This window comes from Hakea prostrata, chromosome 5 (assembly GCF_041222555.1).
Source record: "Hakea prostrata isolate BN-2017 chromosome 5, UWA_Hpros_2, whole genome shotgun sequence".
Classification (NCBI taxonomy): Eukaryota; Viridiplantae; Streptophyta; class Magnoliopsida; order Proteales; family Proteaceae; genus Hakea; species Hakea prostrata.
Genome location: NC_142604.1, coordinates 11,899,665 through 11,918,809, shown reverse-complemented (window position 1 = coordinate 11,918,809; position 19,145 = coordinate 11,899,665). Strand labels below are relative to the sequence as shown.

Below are 19,145 nucleotides of genomic sequence, written 5' to 3'. Positions count from 1 at the left end.
TTTTTACAACCAAACAGGTATAATTCTCAGATTCATGAATCCAGAGATTTGAAATCTCTAAATTCATGTAACCAAACAGGCCCTCAAGTCGTAGCTTCAACGAAAAGGCACATCCAGAAGTTGCTATTGCCAAAACTTGTACAAAGAAATTCTTTGAAAGGAAAAAGAAAAGGGCAACTATACATTACATATAGTACAAAAATTACAGCACGATAGCATTAATTAAAAACCTACGAAAGGAACTTAAATCTTGTTAGACAATTAAGAAACAATTACATAGGTCATGTAAAATGGTGCAATGATTTTTAGACGTTGGAGTGGATTATTATTCGAGGGTAGCTCAGCTTCAAGGTCTCCAACTGATCTTCTCCCTGCACTTCCACTAACACCTTATCTTTCTTCACAATGTTTTAATTAATAAGCTTCCAAGGTTCAACATTTTGTAACATTTGAACCACTATTCTCATTGATGGTCTCACCGATGGCAGATTAGCCGTGCACTTTGTTGCAATTCTCAACACCTTCAATGCATCTTCTATCAATACTTCCGGTATTCTAGGATCCAATAGTCCAATCACACTCTCCTTCCCCATCCCTACCCTTTCATTCACCCAATATACTATATCCTTGTTCTCTCCGAATTCCGGCTCTGTTGGCCTTCTCCCTGTCACCAGCTCCAGCAGCACCACTCCGAAGCTGTACACGTCACTCTTTTCGGTCACTTTGTAAGTGTAAGCGTACTCTACACAATACCATATCAAACCCCAACTAATAAGACAAAATAAGGAGGAAAAAAAAAAACAAACAGAAGTAATCACACAAAAATGGGAAGTTCTAGCTTCCCCCACTAACCAGGTGCTATGTATCCTTGAGTGCCAGCGATGACATGAGTGGAAAACGAGTCTTTGGTGGCTCCACTCGCTCGGACGATTTTGGCGAGTCCAAAATCGGCGATCCGTGGCTTCAAGGACTCGTCCAATAATATGTTGCTAGACTTGACGTCACGGTGTATCACCGGCCTCTCGCAGCCGTGGTGAAGATATTCCAATCCCTTCGCTACTCCCAATGCGATCTCGTACCGTTCATCCCAATCTAACATCATTGATGACGTGTGAATCCGGTCCCACAAGCTCCCATTCGGCATGTATTCGTACACCAATAGACTGGAATCTTTGCTAGTGATGCTGCAATACAATTTAACAACGTTGACGTGTCGGATAGAACTTAGCGTCGCCACCTCCGTTTCAGACTCCTGCTCGTTACCGTTCCGCCGCTTCAACATGGTGGCGCTGCTCTTGTTGTTCTTAGATTCCGGCGAGTTGTTCCGTATGTGCTTCACCGCCAGTTCTTTACCGTCGGCGACTGTTACTCTGTAAACATTGCCGGAACCACCTTTTCCGATCAGATTCTCCCGTTTAATGGCGTCCAAGATCTCGTTTTCATCTAAACTTAAGACATGGAAGGACTTCACATCCCAAGAATCCCTAGACAACTTCCGATCCTGATTTGCTTTCTGTTTCTTCTTCATGTTCATGAATAGCAAGCCACCAACTGCGAAAATGAATACAGCTCCTCCAACAACGACGCAAGAAATAATAATTTTACTCTCAGCATGGCAGGAATTCGAACATGGCTGGAAAGAATGGATATTCGAACCACAGAGGCAAGGGTTTCCGGCGAAGCTACCGTTATACGCCCCTATAGAGAGAGATTGTGGAATTGGGCCGCTTAATTGGTTGTCAGACAGATCCAAAAGGCTTAGCTTTAACGAAGAAAGACTCGAAGGGATTGATTTTGAGAGCAAATTGTCGGATAGGTTTAACGAATTGAGAGAAGGTAAGGATCCAAGAGCAGCAGGAATCGAACCAGAGAATGAGTTACCAGCAAAGTTTATCACGTTGAGAGACACACAGGAAGTTAACGAAGCTGGAATCGAACCAGAGAATTGGTTATCCTGCAAATTCAAGTTGTTAAGGTTCTTCATTTCTCCAATATCTGTAGGTATCTGTCCGGAAAACTTGTTAGAGCTCAAATCAATCAAACCCAGAGACGATGCTTGTGTGATCTCCGGGGGTAATTCACCAGAAAATCGATTGCTTCCGAGGAGTAACTGCACGAGGGAATCGGCTTTTGCAATGTCTGAAGTGATTGAACCTTCAAACTGATTCATAGAGAGATCGAGGTAGTTGAGATTCGGCAAAGCCCAGAGTCCAGAAGGAACGCTGCCGGAAAGAGAGTTGTTGCTTACTCGAAAACGAATCATTGAAGTACAATTCACATAATTCTCTGGGATTCCTCCGGTGAATTTGTTCTGCAACACCAACAATGTCGTCATCGTGCCTTGCTTACACATATCCGGTGGTATCGTACCAGTTAATTTGTTCTCCGAAACATCGATAAAAATAAACTCTGCCCATGAACCAAGCTTCTGAGGAAGAGGACCCGTGAGCTGATTTATCGTGAGGGAGAGATTCACAAGCTTCTTGAAATCACCGAATTCCTCAGGGACCCCACCTGTGAATTTATTCTGGTAGAGTTGTAGAGACATAATATTCGTTAAGAATCTCAGCTCTGATAGATCACCTTCAAGAAGATTATTGGAAGCGTCAAAGTAGTTCAGACTGGTAAAGTTACCAAACCCAGGTGGGAATTTTCCTGTCAATCTATTATCATAGAGCTCAAGCTGCCACAGATTCGTAAGCTTACCAATATCCGCCGGAATGTCGCCGGTTAGATAGTTGTCAGCGAGTTCCAAATCGATGAGACGAGTTAGATTTCCGATTCCCACTGGAATTTTTCCTTCAAGGCTGCAGTTCGACAGATACAACCAGTACAAATTCTCGAGCTTCAAAACCTCCAAGGGAAATGGAGCCCTGTCGAAGCTATTATCACCAAGACTCAAGAAGGCAAGATTGGTCATGTTTGCCAGAGAACTCCATGGAAAAGGACCAGAGATTCCACTGGCATTCAAACTCAGCAGCTCCAATTGGGATAAAGATGACAAATCAGGGACTGAACCAGAGAATGAATTAAACCCAAGATCTAAAAATTGCAAGTTAGTGCAATTTGTCAAATCGTCAGTGATGCTACCATACACGAAATTTGATCCCAGACTCAGTTTTTGCAGGAATTGAAGCTGGCAGATGAGAATCAAAAGGGATAACCCCAGAGAGATTAGAGTTACCCAGTTCAATTCCTATTACAGAATCTGCTGAATTGCAGGAAACTCCAGTGAAATTACAAGGATGGCTAATAGTGGTCCATGAATCGAAAACAACAGTGTTGGACTTCTGAAAAGAGGCCTTGAATTTCATTAAGATAGCAAGATCATTTGATTGGGCAACGGAGAGAAGAGAAAGGAAGAAGAAGAAGGAGAAGAAGAAGAAGAGGGACATCCATTACAGACATGGAGGTGGGAGAAGGTAGAGATGAGAGACCCTTCTGAGCTGGGTCTTCTCAAGGAGGAAGACGTTTTTTTTGGGTCAATGAGGAAGACGTTAACTCGGAGTAGAAATTCCATGCAAGAGAGAGGAGTGTGAGAAACTTAAATGAATTCTGAAATTTCCGTTACGAACAACAGACTGATTTATTCAGTTTTTATAAAAATATAGGTGGGATTCATGGGAATCAATCCTCTGCGGCCATAAAAATAGCGGCCATCCAGCGGCAGCTCCAGATGACCGCCATATGTCATCCCAGAAAATCAGAACTATTGAAAGGTTTTCCTCTAGTTTTCCATTAAACCGGCTACAAAAATTCGATTCAAATTAATGAACCGGTCTAGGTTACTAAAAAAAAAAAAAACTCAAAACCAACTGCATCGTCGTCTTCGTTGTTCCGTGAAACCCATATTTTCTTTCACTTTCCCTTTTGGGTTTTGATACCCAGAAAGTGTCATTTTGTATCGTCAAGTTAATGAAGCATAGAAAATGATTTTGTTGGCATTCCTTTCTTTTAATTGAGCAAGTTGCTCCGCTTTTTGTCTTTTTAACCAATCATCACTAGCAAGCTCTAGGGTCAGGAATGAGCCAATTTTGATCGTGGGGGAAGGTGAAAGAAAATATGGGTTTCATGGAACAACGAATACGACGATGCAGTTGGTTTTGAGTTTTTTTTTTTTTAATTAGTTACTCGGACCGGTTCATTAATTCGAACTGAATTTTTATAGCCGGTTTAATGGGAAACCAGAGGAAAACCTTTCAATGATTCTGATTTTCTGGGATGACATGTGGCGGCCATCTGGAGCAGCCAATGGCCGCTCCTTTGATGGCCGCAAAGGATTGAATCCCAGGATACATATGACATAACCATAAAAGATAAAGGGTATCTATGTAATATCTCTAACACGATCCCGCAAAGTCAAGGGTCCACAAAGAAGTTTAAGCTTGGACCGAAGACTTTGAAAACGAGATACAGTGAGACTCTTGGTCAAGATGTCAGCCAACTAATCTTTGGTGGAGAGAAAATGCACAACCAAATTACCCTTTGCTACCTTGTCACCTACAAAATGAAAATCAACTTCAATGTGCTTCGTAAGAGCATGAAAGATAGGGTTACTGAAAGATATGTCGCACCGACATTATCACACTATAGTATAGGAGGAGAAGCTTGGGGAATACCTATCTCTATGAGGAGAGATTGTAACCAAGTAAGTTCAGTAGTACCAAGAGCGAGAGCCCGATATTCACTCTTCGTACAAGAGCAAGCAACAGTGGTTTGCTTACGAGATTGCCAAGAGATCAAATTGGATCCAAGAAAGATGAGAAACCTTTCCGTAGATTTGCGATTGTCAAGGCATCCAACCCAATCAGCATCGGAGTAAGCCATGAGAGAACAAGTTGGAGAAGTTGTCAAATGAAGACCATAGAGAATAGTGACTTTAAGATAATGATGCAAGCGCTTTAGAGCAACCCAATGATCCTCGGATGGCGAAGCAAGAAATTGACACAATTTATTGACAGAGAACGCAAGATCAGGTCTTGGAGAGTAACATATTGCAAAGCCCCTACAAGACTTCAATAAAGTGTGGGATCAGACAATGGCCACCCATTATCCTTAGAGAGATGTAGGGATGGAGATAGAGGAGTAGAGATGGGCTTGGCACCTTGCAGTCCAACCTTGTCCAAAAGAGAGCTAATATAGCGTTGTTGTGATAATAAAAGTTCAGTAGGTAGTGTGATAAGCTCCACACCTAAGAATAATCTTGTTGGGCCCAAATCTTTTAAAGAGAATTCCTTTGCCATGGAGCCCGTGAGTTCTTGAATAACTTGAGAAGAAGGCCCAATAAGAAGAATATCATCCACATAAACTAAGATGAAGAGAGGCCCATGATCATTGTGTCGATAAAACAATGAGGAATCAATGGTAGAACCATGAAAACCCAAGGTAATAAGAAACGTGCTCAATCGCTAAAACCAGGCCCGAGGAGCCTGCTTAAGCCCATAAAGAGACCGCTTGAGTTTGCAAACATGAGAGGAAAATTGGGATTTTTATTTGCGTAGCAGCAGGAGCTGCTTGTTGCTGCCGACAGCCCTGATTTGGCCATGTCATCCCAATTTAAATGGATGGTTGAGATTTAACTAATCAGGTTTTTTGTGTAAGTATTAATTTTTTTTCACACTTTAAGCGATTAAATTTTATTAATTTACATTAGTAAGTCCCTCATTCACCCGACTTCTCCTCTGTTCAGTTCTTCTTCATCTCTGAAAGTGTGGATACCTACTCCGATGAGTGCGTTAAAGAGGTGATGGGTTTTATGGGTTTTATGTACGCTTTCTGAAAGAGCTTAGTCTGCTCCCCCCATTAGCTCCATACACTTAAAGAAAAGATCAATTTCTTCCTTTCGGAGCTCACGCCATTTCTTTTCCAGTTCGTTCAACTGTGAACGGCTGAGCAGACGGAAACCTTCTTTCACAAAATTGTCTCCCATTCTTGGCATGCTCATAATCGAAGCCTCTTTGGGAGCTTGGAATGACTCGACGAAATGTGGATACATAGACCAATCGATTTCCTCGTCTTCCTTCATTGCACCCTTTGAAACCTCTGACTTCGTAGCACCCTTTGAAACCTCAGATTTTGCAGAACCCTTTGAAACCTCTAACTTTGCAGAACCCTTTGGAACATCTGACAAAAGTTGAATAGCTTTTGATTGGGGTAAACCAGCAGCAATTTTAGCTGAACAAGACACACCCAAATTTCCATTGCTAGCAATATGATCGTTGATCGCATCGTCGGAACCCCATATTTTCTTCGACAACTCGAAAGACTTATGTTCATGAGGTTTTGAGAAATGAGGGTCCTCCCCTTCCCTAGCCCTAGCAGTATTATTCATATACTTCTTCTTCAGCCTTCTGATTTTATTATACAATTGGTTCCGGGAGACATCGAAATGGAGGGATTTCTTAACAAAATCATGAAAGATATTCATATCCGCAACTGGGTCCGTCCCTTTCTTGGAGTAGTAATTGAGCGTGCCCTTCAAAATGGCAAGCTCATCATCCTCGGTCCAAAGTCTTTGAAAAAGTTGCTTTTTCTTATAGTCGTCAGTTTTTTCTCACTATCCTCAGAGATCCCGGCGTCATCCTCATCATCCACAGAGCTGAACAGAGGAGAGGTCGGGTGAATGAGGGACTTACTAATGTGAATTAATAAAATTTAATCCCTTAAGGTGAAAAAAAAGAAGCAATATTTACACAAAAACCCTCTTTAGTTAAATCTTAACCATCCATTCAAATTGCGATGACGTGGCCAAATCAGGGCCGTCGGCAGCAGCAGTCATGCTCTGCCGCAAATAAAAATCCGGAAAACTGAGAGTCAATATACCTAGGGGGTTGCATTATATACACATCCTCATCCAAATAACCATGTAAAAATGCATTATTGACATCCAATTGATGAATGTGCCATTTATTGGAAACAACGAGAGATAGAAGAACCCGAATTGTGGTTGGTTTAACAACGGGGCTAAAAGTTTTTTCATAGTCCAAACCATACTCTTGGGTAAATCCCTTAGCAACAAGCCTAGCTTTGTGTCGTTCGATAAAACCATCCAATTTCCTCTTAATCCTAAATAACCATTTGCATCCAATAACATGGCCATTAGGCGGGGGATGAGTCAATACCCATGTGTGATTTGAAATTAAAGCGTTGAATTCAGCATCCATAGCAACACGCCAAACATGATTTTTAACAGCTTGTGTATAACATGTAGGCTCCAAATCAGAAGGCCCAAGAGCCACCAAGGCAAGAGGTAATGGGTGCTTAGTAGCACAGTAGCTAAGTGGGACCTTAGGGACACGAGTCCCATCCTGTGAGCGGGTGATCATGCTATGTGTTTTAGTAGGAATTACATTAGATGTGGGCAATCCATTAGAAACAATATCCTGTTGTAAAGGTAAGCTAGCAAAAATATTTGAACTAGACAGTCCAAGTCCATTTATTACATCACTGTGGGCTTTTAAATCAGGCCCATTATGAATAAAGGTAGAACCATTTAAAGCATCATCACAAAGAGCTGAATTTGGAGGAACCAAAGAATGAGTTCCAGCATCTGTAGAAAAAATATTAGCAGGCCCACGACCAAGTCTATTAGCAAACATGTCAGCACCTTCAATTATATCACCAGGGAGATTAGCACAGGAATCTATATCTTGAGGAGCCAAAACACCATTACCCAGCTCAAAATAAGCATCAGGAGATAAGACCGAATTGGAAAGAATGAGAGGGGAACTAGTTGATGAAGATGATGAGGAAGATGATGGGTTGTAAGAAGTCTGAGAAGTGGGAAAAAGAAGAGGAGCAGTAGGCCATGAAGAAGAAGAAATTGGGGATGAAGAAGAAGTGGTAGTGGCCATATCCATTGCATAAGGAAACAAAGATTCGTAAAAAACAACATGATAAGAGATTATGGTTTTATGAGAAATGGGATTATAACATTTGTAACCATGATGTTTGGAACTATAACCAGTAAAGATGTAGGGTGTAGATCGAAAATCCAGTTTATGTGAATTATAAGGATGAAGCATAGGAAAACAACGGTAGCCAAAAGCTTTCAGAAAAAGATAGTTAGGATGATGATGAAACACACGATAGTTAGGAGAATCAAATCCTAAAGCAGTTGAAGGAAGACGATTAATGAGATAAATGGCAGTAAGAAAAGCATCAGTCCAAAAATTAAAGGGAAGACCAGAGTGAGCTAACAGAGATAGACCAATTTCAACAATTTGCCGATGCTTACGTTCAACATGAACATTCTGAGAGGATATATAGGGACAGGATAACGGGTGACCAATACCACAAGAAGTTAAGAATTTTGAAAAATATTGATATTCACCACCCCAATCAGTTTGTAGAAATTTAATGGAAATAGAGAACAAATTTTCAACAAAAGCTTTGAAAAGTTGAAAAATGGTGAAAGCATCAGACTTATTAGAAATAGTATAAACCTAGGTAAATCTAGAAAAATCATCAACAAATGCTATATAGTAACGATGACCTTCATGAGAGGGAATATGAGAAGGTCCCCAGAGATTAGAATAGACTATTTGTAAAGGAGCTGTTGTATGAGTAGATTGACGATTAAAAGACAAACAATGAGATTTACCTAATTGTAGGAAGGGAAAAATGAGAAATGAGCCGACGAACAGTAGGAAAAGCAGAATGCCCCAATCGAACATGCCAAAGGTTAGGGGTGGTCTTGACAGCAGAGAGATCCTTTATGGAAGAATCAGTTGGAGAGAAAATGGGCAGACACTAGACACCATCCTTAAGTGGCCCTGTTAGCAGAGTACAACCCGAGCACAAATCCTTGATGAAGAAACAGTGAGCACGAAATTCAAAATAAACGTTATTATCAGCAGTGAACTTACTAATGGAAAGCAAGTTGTGAGAAGCAGAAGGGACATGAAGAATATTATTCAGATGAAAGTGAGAATCTGAAAAAGAAAAGGTTGAATTTCCATAACTTTGAATGGTCATACCTGTGCCATCACCAATTGAACAACCTCAGATCCCTGATAAGCAGATGGAGAAGAAATTATATGAACATCAGGTGTTATATGGTTGGATGCTCCAGAGTTAGGAAGCCACACTTGAAAAACAGCAGAAGTTTGGGCAAAATGCATTTGTGGACTAGCAGATGGAGATGACAAAATCAATGGGCGTTGGTAACATGTTTTAGCATTGTGTGACTGTGTCCAAATCTCTCACACATGTACAATTGACAAAACAATGGAACATATGAAGAATTGTGACGACCACAATAGGAATTCTTAGCAGAACCCCGATGAAAGAACCGTGCAGAACAACCTTGAGCAGGGCAAGAATATGCACGACCAAAATGAGAACCAATGAAATTAGAACTAACATTAGCAGAAGCCATCTGAGCAGTGATGTTAGTTAGATCTTGAAGAACATTGTGCTGTTGTATTTCTTCACAAAGAAGCAATCCATGAAGATCAGAGAATTTAACTGGATTCTCCCTAGTTGTAACAGAAGTCACAAACGATTGGAAGTCAGATACCATGTGAGAAACTGAAAGAATTCTGAAATCTCCATTATGAACAACAAAGTGATTTATTCAGTTTTTATAAAAAGATAGGTGGGATACATATGACATAACCATATAAGATAAATGGTATATATGTAATATCTCTAACAATGAGAAGAGTCAGCTACATTTTAATGTTTGAGAAATTATATAATATATAATTTTTTTCTTTGAGATTTTGTATTTTTTAATCTAATCCTTATGTAAATAAATGGTTTGATTGACCTGACGAAGAGGGTCAACTTGGTTTTGCTTATATGTACTAGGAAGATGCCGCGTGGAAATGCACGTGGTTTATTATGTTTTTTTTTTTTTCTTTTTTTTTCCTTTTCTGTGGGAGACGGACGCTTTTTATATATATGGGGTGTTCCCTTTCTTTTGGGTTGAAATATTTATATAGCATCCCGAGTTCATTGTCTTCTAATTTGGTTCCTTTGGTCCATTAGCATAGGTTTGAGTCGCCTGAACCATTTGAGTTAGGTGAAAAAATCGGTTTAGTCTCACTTAAGTTGGTATTTAATGTACATGCTTATAATAGACGGTGAAAATTTAATCTAAGCATAAAATTTTAAATCTAACCGTTGGTTGTTTGGAGCATTGCCTACGCCAAGCAAAATCCCTTGAGGTGACCATAAATTGCTTCATTACACACAATCCAAATGGACCAACAAAAGTACGCAGCAAAACAACTAGACTTGTAAATGGATAGCTAAAATCCACCCTCGAATTTACATTCGTATTTGTTTAAGGGTATCCATATTCAAAATTTTCTTACCGAAAAATATTTGTATCAATCCGCTAAGCAACCAGATTTAGATTCGGATAATTGTTTATTTGATCGGATATTATCTAGATAAAAATTTATCTAGATAGAGTAAAATATTCAACATTTTTTTTTCATTTTAGATATAAAAAATCAGAAATTACCCAATTAAAGTAAAGTATTAAACACTTTTATCTAAAAAGAGGCTAATATTCGGATACGAAAACCGGTAATCGGTAATTTTTAATCAGAAATATAAAATTAAAAAAAAATGACAATCACCAATCACCAATCAATAATCGGATATCCAATAAAGTTTTTGATTCGAATTTGGATGCCTTCTCTAAATTTTTACTGGATTCGTATTTGAATAGCAATTTAGCTAATCGGATTCAAATTTGGATACTATCGTATCTGGAGACGAATCGATAGGTTATAGGTTTGAAAACACTTACTAATAGTTAGAAAAGTCCTCAATATGTATTGTCCTGTAGGATAACCAAGATACCAGTCAATAGGGACTTTGTTTCAATCATGCGCATTTAATTTCTAGACCGTCAAGCAAGTCATTTTCGTTCGTTAGATTTCAATATCGACCATTGAAATTCAACTTGAGATTTTGATCTAACGGACCGAAAACTCGCTTGATCGTAAATGCGCATGACTCAACCAATTTTGGCATACAACACGAGCGAACGGATAGAGGAAGAAGATTCCACCAGTAAGGGCGAAACTAGGATTCAACATTGGGGGGCACAAGAATAAAAATTCAGATAATCTTCCTGTTGGGGAAGCACTATTGCTTCTAGCCTCGAGTTTTGTGTTTTCCAAAATAGTCTTTTTGAACCATCCGGGTTGGCTATCTTTGTCCTTCCAAATTCATTTTTGGTGACCGAGTCATCTTCTTCAATATTTGTGTCATAGGTTCAATTTTGACTCTGATGGACCAAAGTTGTCTCTTTTTGGCACTCTAGGTTCTCGGACCTGAAATGAAGAGTTATCGCATTAGGGTTTTGGGGGATTTCACAGTATCCAACCTTTAAGTGTTTTTATATTAGAAACCTGGAGGGACCAAAATACCCTGAGGTGAGTTGATCAAAATATCCCCTCCTACTACATGTCCTCTTCTCAAAGCTCTTGCCCTTGTCAATCTCCGTTGCAATCCCAACCAGCAATCTGACTCCATCTCCTGCTCAGTTCTCTACTGCCTTCCTCCTCTACTCCCACCTGCTTCTCAACACACAGTTCAGTGACTGTCGTAATCGTCTTCAGTTGGAGAGTTGAGGAGCTATGGCCGGCGTAGTCAGGTGAATTTGATACTTGCCGGGAACCTTGGAAAATCACAATTTCAACATACCAATCATGAATTACTACACATCCTAACCTCCAGTGCCCAATCCAGATAGGATATGTTATCCAATTAAACATCTTCCCCACGCCCACCCAGTCCCTATTTTGAAATTTTTTCAAATTTCTGGGTTTTTGGATCTCTTGAGTCTCCTTCTCCTGGGCATTTTCGTTGCTTATTTATCTGTTGCTTCATGCTTGGATTTATGAAACAATTAATGATGGCTTTTAGAATCGGCCGTTATCAAGTGAAGTCGATGCGTTCCGGCTTCTGGTAGGTAAGATTCCCATACATCTCACACTCTCTTCTGCTCCTACCTCTAGTTTTTGTCTGATTGATTCGATTAGTTTGATTAAGTTGGGTTTCTTCTCGTCCATCCTTGTGAGCCGGAAACTTTTTGCTGGACGAATTTTTTTGGGTTCTCAAGCAAGCAGGAGTGCAGGACCATAGTTCTCGATGAACCTATTCTGCAATCATCACCTGGAACTGCACCTCTTTGGGCTGATCGATCATGTTAAATTCGGGCTTCTTCGAGGTTGTTTAAATTCATGTCTCCTTCCATTTAGTTCCAAATTTGTTTCTCCTCTCTTGCACTCCCACCTTGAAATTACCACGCAGCTAACAGTTGAGATCGAGACATTGACCGAGATTTCGATCGTCTACATTTTTAAAAGTGTGTTTTTACACTTTTGAGAAATCGGATGGTTTAGATCGAAATCTTCCCATTGAGGTAGTGCACTTAAAGTACTCCAATTTCATGTAATCTGATCGATAAGAATCAATGCTCTAATCCGTAAACTTTCTAGAAGTCTATTGAGGATCAAAGAAATGCCACAGTTGCAATCGGGTCACTCTCCAAAAGAAGCACATAAAATAGAGTACTGACAACAAAAGCTGGTTGGGAATGCTGGCATTAAAAAGAAATGGGCTAATCACTGAAACAGATATGACCACATTGGTGTAGGGTCCAAACACCATACAGGAAATAACTTAATTGGGTTGGGCCCTTCCCTTCCCCAGAAACAAAGTAAGCAAAATAATGGTTAATGGGCTAAATATTGAACTTCTGAGATAGAAACCCAGCTCAGTCCAGGCCCACTTAATCCAGCCCAACTTTCAGGTACTGACTATGAAGGGTAAATATTAATACCTCCACCATAGTATATTTCCAATATACATCCAAATGATCCATGGGTGTCTAGCCACTTTTTTCTTTTAACACAACAAAACTAATAATGAATTACATATACAACTCCTCAGTTTGCAAATTATTACGTTTACATCCTTTATGTTTCAAATTATATATTATTAGCACCCAGTATCAATATAGTAGAGTTAAGTAACGATTAACATTTACTTTATTTTTAGGGTTTTCGTACTACCTCCTTTTTTTTCCAAACCCATTTCAGTTTTCAAGAGAAAAAGAAGAAGAAGAAAAAGAGGATGAAATGCAACAATGTGACCGGTTTTGAAGTATTTAGTATATAATAATGCTATTTGCAAATCCATGGGATGTATATATAATTTATTTTTAAATAATAAATATAAACTAGGCTAGACTGGCCAACTACCAATTCCAAGAGGTTGGAATAAACACCTTAAATATCAATAAATGATTTATTTATTTATTTATTTTGTAGGGGTCAATTGGTTGTTGAAGATGTTTACAAATTACATTTGTCTCATACAATAATGATTTTCTTTGTTTGTATTTTTAGACATATTAACAAGATTATCCAATCTTGACAAAGAAAACCCTATCAATAACTTACTTTTCCCCTTTTGGAAAAAATAAAAAATAAAAAAAAGTCTGAATCAACACTTATTAAAACAAGAACCACTAATGGAGAGGGAGTCATTCTCAACCATTGGTTGTCTACCACAACTAAAATGGTGGTTTCTTATTTCTAGTATCTCTATGTTCTCTACTTTTGCTAATGGGCTTATTTCTGATTACCTTTGCCTATCACAATTCACAAGTGAAACCATAAAAAAATGGTACTTTAAAGTGGCTTTTTCATTCTTTTTTATCTTTTATTTATCTTTCCTTAATGGGCCCATGGCCATACATGATCCACTTTGCCAACATAATAAAAGTAGTTTGTAAATGATGGAATCCAATCATACAATGTTTCGAGCCCATCGTATGTCACCCAGTCAACCACCCCCAACCCCTATTCGACCTCGAGTTCCACCCTGACGGCTTTCTAGTTTCTACAATCCAATCAATAATGGATTAAAAAAGAAATGGTGAGCCAATGCACGGTTGATAGAGTGGTAACATCCATACTTTTTCATGGAGAAGTCATGGTTTTGATCCTTATGGATGACGAAGCTGCCTCTGAGAATCTAATCGAGGTGTGCGCAAGTTGGCTTGGATGAACCTCAGACATCAAAAGAAGAAAAAATAAATAAATAAATAAATGGTGAAAGCTTCACTGGACATATTCGCTTGGCTTTAGTACAATAGATCTTTTGATGTATTTCCCATTGTATCCTTTTGTATACATTATATATACATGTAATATGTCTAAAGTCAATATACAACTTTACAGTATTATCATTTTTAACTACAAAAATAAGAGACACCTATGAAAAAATTATTAAAATAATTTAGAGATGGAATCCATAATGTATCCTTGTGAATTTAAATGTGTAGTTGCCCCAAAAGCTTGTTGAGTATATATAAAAAATTATAAAAAATGATTATAAAAAATGATTGTAAAAGAATAATTCGGTTGTTTGAAATTGAGTGCTCAAAATCAAGGAAGGATGACAAGGATTATTGTGGCAATTCGAGAGTTGGTAGATTTACATGGAAATATCATCATTACTCATACTAATAGAGAAGCAAATATGGTTGCCGATTGGATGGCGAAGAGAACAACAACATTGGAGTCTCCTACGCGTTTCTTTCAGGAACCCCCTCAAGGTATAGAGCAGTTCCTTCAGGTGGATCATTTGACCAGCTCTCTTTAAATTGATTTGGGTTTTTTAACCCCGTTTATGTATCAAAAAAAAAAAAAAGAATAATTCGGTCATTTAAAGAAATTACAAAAGAAAATAAAATATAAAAGTTTATTTTATTGAAAAATAAACATAGTAAACTTAAAATTTGATTTGGATACATACTGTAACGATTTGAAATTTTGTAGTTTTGGTATTGGTAAATGGTCTTGGTATAGAATTCACACCCTTACACCCGAGAGCCAGGGGTCGTGCCAAGGAAGAGTGTCAGTCCCGTCTTTTATCAAATAACGAATGCCATTTGCAGCCATTGGACGAAGTCTTAAGATGGCCTTAAAGGAGGAGGAGCATCTGGGTAAAGGCCAAATGGATCAAATTGAATCAAAGAAAAGCCAACGATGAGTAATACAGCTGCTCCAACAAGTTGGAGCTTTGGTACTAAGATTTCAAATGTGATGAATGAAAGCAGCTTTGTTCTAATGCCCAACCCGCCCTCATCAAAGGGGCAACACATTGTGCTCCAAGAAACTCTGTAAGTGCCTACCTGATTTCGAGAAACATTTCCAAAGAAATTTGTTAAGCATAGATTCAAGAAGAGATACAATGCCCATTAAGGCCAAGTGAATATGGTCCAACAGCCCCCATAGGAAAACTATTTATTTAGAAGTTGCTATTGCTAAAACTGGTACAAAGGGGATTCTTTGGTAGGAAAGAGAAAAAGGACAACCATATATTACATACAATATAAAAATTACACCACGGCAACACTAGTTCAAAACGCTACGACTGGAGTACTAATCTAGTGACACAATTAAGAAACAACTACATAGGTCATGTAAAAATGGTACAACAATTTTTATGAGTGCACCATTTTTACATGCTCATTTCGCGCAACTTTGTGTTTCTAAATGCATGCTCTATAAATCGATGCATTTTCCACTGGTGTGGATCATTATTCGAGGGTAGAACACTTTCAAGGGCTTTGACTAATCTTCTCCTCGCCCTCCACTTCCACTAACACCTTATCTTCCTTTGCAATGCTAATACTAATAAGCTGGCAAGGCTCAGCATCTTGTAACATTTGAACCACCATTCTCATTGATGGTCTCACCGAAGGCAAATTCGCCGTGCACTTTGTTGCAATCTTCAACACCTTCACCACATCTTCTATCAATACCTCTGATATTCTAGGATCCACTAGTCCAAACACACCCTCCCTCCCCATACCGACCCGCTGATTCACCCAATACACTATGTCCTTGTTCTCTCCAAATTCCGGCTCTGTTGGCCTCTTCCCTGTCACCAGCTCCAGCAGCACCACTCCGAAGCTGTACACGTCACTCTTTTCGGTCACTTTGTAAGTGTAAGCGTACTCTGCACAACAATACCATATCAAACCCAAACTAATAAGACAAAATAAGGAAAAAGACAAACAGAAGCAATCACAAAAATACACTAACCAGGGGCAATGTATCCATGAGTGCCAGCGATGACATGAGTGGAAGACGAGTCTTTGGTGGCTCCACTCGCTCGAACTATTTTAGCGAGTCCAAAATCGGCGATCCGTGGCTTCAAGGACTCGTCCAATAATATGTTGCTAGACTTGACGTCACGGTGAATCACCGGCCTCTCGCAGCCGTGGTGAAGATATTCCAACCCCTTCGCCGCTCCCAACGCGATCTCGTACCGTTCTTCCCAACCTAACATCTTTGATGACGTGTGAAGTCGGTCCCACAAGCTCCCATTCGGCATGTATTCATACACCAATAGACTGGAATCTTCGCTAGTGATGCTGCAATACAATTTAACAACGTTGACGTGTCGGATAGAACTAAGCGTCGCCACCTCCGCTTCAAACTCCCGTTCGTAACCGTTCCGCCGCTTCAACATGGCGGCGCTGCTCTTGGTGTTCTTAGATTCCGGCGAGCTGTTCCATATGTGCTTCACCGCCAGTTCTTTGCCGTCGGCGACTATTACTCTGTAGACATTGCCGGAACCACCTTTTCCGATCAGATTCTCCTGTTTAACTGAGTTCAAGATCTCGGTTTCGTCGAAACTTAAAACATGGAAGGATTTCACATCCCACGAATCCCTAGACAATTTGCGAGCCTGATTTGCTTTCCGTTTCTTCTTCATGAATAGGAAGCCACCAACTGCGAAAATTACCAGAGCGGCTCCAACAACGAAGCAAGAAATAATAATTCTACTCACAGCGTCGCTCGAATTCGAACATGGCTGGAAAGAATGGATATCCGAACTACAAAGGCCAGGATTTCCGGCGAAGCTACCGTTATACGCCTCAATTGAGAGAGATTGTGGAATTGGGCCGCTTAATTGGTTGTCAGAAAGATCCAAAAGGCTTAGCTTTAACGAAGAAAGACTTGAAGGGATTGATCCTGAGAGCAAATTGGCAGATAGGTTTAACGAATTGAGAGAAGGTAAGGATCCAAGAGCAGCAGGAATCGAACCAGAGAATGAGTTTCCAGCAAAGTTTATCACGTTGAGAGACACACAGGAAGTTAACGAAGCTGGAATCGAACCAGAGAATTGGTTGTCCTGCAAATTCAAATTGTTAAGGTTCTTCATTTCTCCAATATTGGCCGGTATCTGTCCGGAAAACCTGTTAGAGCTCAAATCAATCAAACCCAGAGACGATGCTTGTGTGATCTCCGGGGGTAATTCACCAGAAAATCCATTGCTACCGAGGAGTAACTGCACGAGGGAATCGGCTTTTGCAATGTCTGGAGTGATTGAACCTTCGAACTGATTCATGGTGAGATCAAGGTAGTTGAGATTCGGCAAAGACCAGAGTCCAGAGGGAACGTTTCCGGAAAGAGAGTTGTTGCTCACTCGAAAACGAATCATTGAAGTACAATTCACATAATTCTCTGGGATTCCTCCGGTGAATTTGTTCTGCAACACCAACAATTTCGTCATCGTGCCTTGCTTACACATATCCGGTGGAATCGTACCTGTTAATTTGTTCTCTGAGACGTCGATGAAGATAAACTCTGCCCATGACCCAAGCTTCTGGGGAAGAGGACCCGTGAGCTGATTTGTGTAGAGGGAGAGATTCACAAGCTTCTTGAAATCACCGATTTCCTCAGGGACCCCACCTGTGAATTGATTCTGGTAGAGTTGTAGAGACATAATATTCGTTAAGAATCTCAGCTCTGATAGATCACCTTCAAGAAGATTATTGGAAGCGTCTAAGTAGTTCAGACTGGTAAGGTTACCAAACCCAGGTGGGAATTTTCCTGTCAATCCATTATCATAGAGCTCAAGCTGCCACAGATTCGTAAGCTTTCCAATATCCGCCGGAATCTCGCCGGTTAGATAGTTGTCAGCGAGTTCCAAATTGATGAGACGAGTTAGATTTCCGATTCCCACTGGAATTTTTCCTTCAAGGCTGCAGTTCGACAGATACAACCAGTACAAATTCTCGAGCTTCAAAACCTCCAAGGGAAATGGAGCCCTGTCGAAGCTATTATCACCAAGACTCAAGAAGGCAAGATTGGTCATTTTTGCCAGAGAACTCCATGGAAAAGGACCAGAGATTCCACTGTCATTCAAACTCAGCAGCTCCAATTGGGTTAAAGAGGACAAATCAGGCACTGACCCAGAGAAGAAATTAAACCCAAGATCTAAAAATTGCAAGTTAGTGCAATTTGTCAAATCGTCAGTGATGCTACCATAAACGAAATTTGATCCCAGACTCAGTTTTTGCAGGAATTGAAGCTGGCAGATGGAATCAAAAGGGATAACGCCAGACAGATTATTCTTACCCAGTTCAATTCCTATTACAGAACCCACTGAATTGCAGGAAACTCCAGTGAAATTACAAGGATGGCCAGTAGTCGTCCATGAATCAAAAACATTGGTGTTGGACTTCTGAAAAGCGGACTTGAATTTCATTAGGATAGAAAGATCATCTGATTGGGTGGCAGAGAGAAGTGAAAGGAAGAAGAAGGAGGAGAAGAAGAGAAGTGGAACATTCATTATAGACATGGAGGTGGGAGAAGGTAGAGATGAGAGACCCTTCTGAACTGGGTCTTCTCAAGGAGGAAGACGATGACTCAAAGAGTAGAGATTCTTTGCAAGTGAGACAAGAGAAGAGTCGGCTGCATTCTAATGTTTTAGAAATGTTTTTGTTTGTTCGCATCTGTGAAGGGAGTCTCAAGACTCCTCTGTTCGTCGCTGTGATCCATTTAAGGGAGCTTCTCCCGAACAATCCACTGCAGAACTCATCTTCGTATTATTTGCGGTGCGCAATTAACCATGTGTTATTAATCATACTTCAAGATTACACGCTTCAATGAATATTCCATGAAATAAATAAGTGTATTTAAATCATTGGCACCATTAGCCGTATCTAGCAAAACAGCCTAAACCCCCGCCCCCAAAAAAAAAAATTTAGCAGTTGGGAAAGTAAATGTTTTTAGTGACACTCAGGTGATTACGTGGCAATAGAAATATTGACACGTGGCAGTATGGACATTTAGACGATGAAGATGGATAAA

The 19,145-nt window shown here is 39.8% G+C and overlaps 1 protein-coding gene and 1 pseudogene across 2 annotated transcripts; both read right to left on the bottom strand.

The window, feature by feature from the left end:
• Positions 1–375: 375 nt before the first annotated feature.
• LOC149015156 (receptor-like protein kinase 7) lies at positions 376–3,340 on the bottom strand (annotated as a pseudogene). The gene is made up of 2 exons (XR_016173497.1): positions 853–3,340; positions 376–742 (listed from the first exon to the last, which is right to left on the bottom strand). The product of XR_016173497.1 is annotated as a receptor-like protein kinase 7 (transcript).
• Positions 3,341–15,203: 11,863 nt separating this feature from the next.
• LOC149015155 (receptor-like protein kinase 7) lies at positions 15,204–18,908 on the bottom strand. The gene is made up of 2 exons (XM_089156187.1): positions 16,086–18,908; positions 15,204–15,999 (listed from the first exon to the last, which is right to left on the bottom strand). The coding sequence occupies exons 1-2, from the start codon at positions 18,631–18,633 to the stop codon at positions 15,599–15,601; spliced, it is 2,949 nt and encodes a 982-aa protein (XP_089012313.1). The 5' UTR covers positions 18,634–18,908; the 3' UTR covers positions 15,204–15,598.
• Positions 18,909–19,145: the final 237 nt, after the last annotated feature.